At 37.1% G+C, this 5,512-nt stretch overlaps 1 protein-coding gene across 1 annotated transcript in view; it reads left to right on the top strand.

Annotated features, from left to right (window-relative positions):
• The window catches only part of LOC309549617 (lymphotactin-like), a 9,596-nt gene extending 7,886 nt beyond the window's left edge, over positions 1-1,710 (top strand). The window contains exon 3 of the mRNA XM_082249998.1: positions 1,244-1,710. Coding sequence (XP_082106124.1) covers positions 1,244-1,502 — 259 coding nt within the window. The 3' untranslated portion in view covers positions 1,503-1,710. The remainder of the gene's footprint in view (positions 1-1,243) is intronic.
• Positions 1,711-5,512: the final 3,802 nt, after the last annotated feature.

Here is a 5,512-nt window from a genome sequence, read left to right as displayed (position 1 = left end):
TCTATGATTGTCCTGATGACCACTGTCACACTGGGAAAACCAACATTTTACAGCTGTCACCAGAACAGGATGTGATGAGAAATGGGGACATTTGTTCTAGCAACATTTGTTCCAAAGGGAAATTTTCCTAAGTTTGCAGAGATTTACTCTCACTTCCTGTTATATCTATGGCACAGAACATGAAGGGAAATCTCCCAATGGGGCAAAGACAGCAAAAAGTAAACTGACAGGGGATGTACCCCTTCTTTACTCTAGCCAAAACTATAAATGAAAATAATATGGCTATAGGTTTTGTATTTTTACTCATGGTATCACCCATTTTTTTCTTGGACATCTTCAAGTAAAAGATGGATATGCTAAGTCAGGTTCGATAATCTCACTCACAAAAACCAAGCCCCCCCACTATATGTTTTACTTAATTTTGCATGTCGGTGGGTGATCTACTTGAGCAGAACAGTGTTGCTTGCATGTTCATGCTTTTGAGCACAGATCATGACGTTCAATTTGGATAACTAAAATACGACTAAAACTAAAATGGTAATTAATTCAGAAGACTATGACTAAAACGAAATCAAAGTTTGATGTCAAAATTAAAAGTGGTCAAAAAGCAATACTCTTGTTTGTTTGTAAAACTTGAACATCTTAATAATTAAAAGATGAACAAGCTATGTCAGGTTTGATAATCCCACTCGCGAAAACGAAGCCCACACTATATATATTACCTAATTTTGCATGCCGGTGGGTGGTCTATGTGAGCAGAGCAGTATGGCTTGCGTATTCGTTCTTTTGAGCATTGATTATGACATTTTTCCCCACACACCAATAATATCTCTGGGTTGTGAGCAGTTTTGATAACTTTTAAACATGTCATAAAATGAGTTTAACAGAGGGTGAAGATTTTTAAATTCTCAGATCCTTACGTATATGTCCTTGCCAAATTGCTGAATCTGCAGAGAATAATACAGTTTATAATTTCCAGTAATATATGAATCATGATGCAAATTAGGTGACCTGGCACACACAGCCTCACGAGAATCTGAGAATTTTACTCCCATGATCTGCCATTTTGCAGCAAATCACAAATCTGTCAGATTGCTTTTAAATTTTAACAAAGGGGCAATTTAATGTTTGTAATTATAATAGCTATGCATAGAAAGAAACTAGGTACAGATGACTCTTCTTTCAGCAATTAACACTATCTGGGGACACCTCCTTATATATCTTTCTTGGTTGTTTTCCCTAGGTTTGTAACAAAAAAAGGTAAAGAGTTTTGTGCAGATCCCAGCATGCCTTGGGTCATAAAAGCTATTGCTGCCCTTGATAAAAGAGCCAAAGACCAACAAAACAGCAAGAAAGCAACCAACACCAAAAAGACAGCTGGCAACAATAAACGGCGAAATCAGAAGAATAAACAAAACAAAAAGAAAAATGTGAAAAAAGTACCCCAAGTGAAGTCCAACAAGGCTACTCCCACCACAATGAGTTCTGTTGTGAAATCTTAAAAAGTTCATGTTGTAATAAAAAGAAGATTACATGGATAGAACTTTCAACTCATGTATTCCTTGTTATACAATGTTTAACAGTACCCTTATTAAAAACCAAAAAAGCTGCTGGGGACATATCAAAGCTTAATATATAAAACAAATGGCATACAGCAGAAACATCTATATGTGTAGGATTGTACTATATCATACTGTACACATAATCATACAGTTTCTATGCCATGTAATGACTCGTGACTCTAATAAAGCCTATGGAAGATGTTCAGGAAAACTGAAAAACAAAGGGGGAGGGGGGGCTGTTGCCAATTATTTAGTTTGATTTATTCATTTTAAAAGTGAATGAAGTATAAATGTTCCCCTCTATCCGTGGAGGTTTCTGCTCTAGTTTTCATTATTTATCTTGCCTGTGCCCATTTTAAGTATCCAACTGGGAGGTAAACTTCCCTTTTGGTAAAATCAAATGAATTAAACATATTTTAGGACAGGCAACCTTATTCATTTCAGAGTTCTTTTCCTTAAGTGCTACTAAATGGAGGGGCTATCATTTTTGTCATCCATGCTCCCCTACTGGAATTAATTATTTCATGGTCAGTGACCTGGAGCCTTTATTCAAAGGAAAGTCAAAAGTCCTTATCTGAATATTTGTTCAATCCTTTTAATTCAAAGTGCTAATAGAAGGGAAAGCATGACAGCCAGGCACAAAGCATTTTTAGGAGTGGCATATTTTTCTTATAACAGGTCTTCCTATTTACCAAAAGTCAGTAAGGTGCACATATACAGTCAATCAAGTGGCAATTTATACCTGTGGGATGTCAATTAACTGCAGAAAGTCCAGAATAATAGAAATATCTTTCAACTAGGGCACAGACTACTTTCTAAAACTAGGCTTCTGAAAACTTTTATTTTGTAAGGATTTATATTAGACCATTGTAAGTGTAAATAACACATTCCTATATTCAGTCTGTATTTATCATTTTTAAATGTGTGTTATTTTATAAACATATTACAATAAATTATTTTTTTTTACTTATGTTAAAAAGTTATTTTATATCTATTGGATATTTGGCTGGTTGGAATTGTAAAACAGCATGCTGAATATGGCTCTATAAAAGGAAAAAATATTATTGGAAGTATTGGTGTGCGCAGCCTATAGCATTAGGGTGCGCGGTCCAGAGCACAAAAACAAAACAAAAAGTGTATATCAGCAGAGCAGTGGACGGTGTCAGTAAAGCAAAGATTGGTGTTAGTAGACAGTGGATGGTATCAGTAGTTTTTAATTTTTGCAAATTTTTTATAATTTTTTACAATATTATTTTTACAATATTATTATACAAAGAGTCCTGCTTGAAACAAGAAAAAGTTCCAAACAAATGGAACAAACAGAACAACAGAGATATCAAAACAAAACAAACGAAAATTGGAAAACAAAAAAAATATATGCATAACGCAAAAATAAAGAACATATTTAAGGAAAAATAATAATCCTAATAAGTAAATTACACAAAATTCCTTATAAAAAGAGAAAAAAATGTATACAATTATACATAGAGAATTGAATAATAAAGAGTATTTGTCTGGCAAACATCCAAAAAGCGGATACTATTAGCATCTGCATGTCATGTGAAGGATAAATTCCTGCTATTAGTATTCAAGAACATAAGTTACTGATCCAGATATCCCACTCCATCTTTAATTATTAACAGTAGGTCATTTATATAACTTAAATATATATTGATAGATTGACCTAAAGGGGTTCTCTGTCTGTACCAAAGATGCAGGACCGACCCCCCCCCCAGCCCCCCCAGCCCCCCCCCCCCATCGCTGCCCTACATCTTTGGAGATAGAACCTCTTATTAAAGGTGAAGTAGTTGTGGGAAAGAAGATATTCCAGGACCTCAAGGATATACATGTAATGCTCAATGGACAAATCGGTGATAAGCTTTAAATAGAAGGAGAAGGCTTCCAAAGCTAAATTGTGGGGTATCAATGAAAATAAACTAGCTACATCACATGTAACCCAAGAGTACCCATCCTTCCACACAAAGTCCCTCACAATGTGCAACAGATGCTTAGTGTCCTTGAGATATCCGGTCAACTGGACAACCAAGGGCTGTGGTTGTTTGTCCAGCCACTGACACGGCCTCTTGTTAAGAGAGCCAATACTCAATATAATGGGTCTTAACCCCTTGTGGGTCTTGGGTAGATGAAAGAATGTGAAGAGAGTAGGATAGCTTGGAATCAACATATCTGCTTCTTTCTGGTTAAATACCCCCAATGTAACTACTCTATCTATTAACCCAATCAGGATGGTTTTGTTTCTCTTGGTCTGATCCCCTCTAAGTTTAGTATAGGTTTGGGCATCCGACAATTGTCAAATGCCTCATTCCTATAGGTATCTGTATTTAAAACAACAATTAGTCCGCCCCTATCTGAATTTCAGATGAGAATGGACTTGTCATCCTCTATGTTTTTAGGGCCAATCTTTCTTTATTGGTGAGGTTATTCTGCCTTTCTGTGCTGCCACTCTTCGCACACTGTGCTAACACTGTTATATCCTGCTCCACTAATTTTTGAAACTTACTCATCTCTGGTGTATGGGAGTATACAGGTTAAAAATCAGATTTAATTTTGTATGCAGCTGCTTGGACAACACCCAGACCCCTCCCCGATATGCCAGGGTCATGATTGTCTTGTGCCAGATCTTCAAGATCTCTAATAGCACAATGTTCCATGAAGGTAAGTAGATTAGATGTATTGTCAAAGGACAGGGATGAAATGGGACTCTCTGTGTCTGCTGCTGAAAAGTAGTGTTTTTTTAATGGTCAAGTTTCTTATAAACTTATTGACATCCAGGACGGTGTCAAATAAATTGAAGTGTCTCTGTGGACAAAAATGTAGTCCTTTTCACAACAAGGGAATTTCACTGTCAGTCAAAATTCTATTGGACAGGTTGAGGACATTAGAGACAGTGGGTGACTCATGCATATTTTGCGCGGCTGTTGAGGGGGATAGATAGTGCCTCTGATCCACGATATCCCATTCTCTTGCATCCTCTGCGTGTCCACTTGTGCTTCTGTTCCACATTGTGTCGTTTAAGTCTCGATGGCCCGTTTTTTGCAGTAGCAGATGAATAAGCCTCCTCTTGTGGACCAGAGATAGTCTGTCGTACAGGTGATTGATCCGAATCAGAAACCGTTTGGAAACGTCCACATTTGTTTCCTGACTCATAAAATTTGTGGGAAGCACATCTCAGTTTCATGTGGATACATGAGTCAAGCAGGTGAGATAGCATCTTAGGGAGTGGCTGCATTTTGACTTCATGAATGCCAATGGTGGTAGAATTAGTGGACTGGGGCAGATTTTCTTTCTTCAAGAAAGAATTTATTTGATATCGCCTGAATCTAGAGTGAGCAAGTACAACGTAAATAAGAAAAAAAAAATAGCTGCTTCCATTTAATTATCAGAGTAGTAGCTCCACTGATGACTTAATTGCTAAAGGCCTCATGTACATGGATGTTTGCAAGTATAAAATATGCCTAGTGTAAAATTCCCAGTGGTTTCCTGTGCCCAAGGTGCATGCAGTTTGCCATAGAAGTGAATGGCTGTGCATTGGTGTTTACCCATGCATGCATGTACAACATATTTTTGGAATGCAGAAGTCTCAAAACATGTGGGACACAGAAGTCTGCTTCTGCTGTGGTGAGGTCAGACCAATAATCATCATTGATGGATGACAATGAGATGTCGTTAGCAGTGACATTGCTACTGCTGATGGCAAATATCAGTCAGCAGCAGCAGAGCATCAAGTTTTCTTCTTTTTTAGGCACTTACTACTTATTACATCAAAAGAGTTCATGCTCAGTGAAATGCAGCCTACATAAAAACATGCGATTTTAACAATGTGTACTAATTTGGTTCTGTATAAAAATATACATAAAAAGTTCTGCACAAACTGCCTTACTGGCCTGTGTGTGCTTCTTCTGTACTGTGCTGCCTGCAATGGTTCTTTG

This window comes from Pelophylax lessonae (genome assembly GCF_965119305.1).
Source record: "Pelophylax lessonae genome assembly, chromosome: 3".
Lineage (NCBI taxonomy): Eukaryota > Metazoa > Chordata > Amphibia > Anura > Ranidae > Pelophylax > Pelophylax lessonae.
This window is presented reverse-complemented; position numbering and strand designations above follow the sequence as displayed.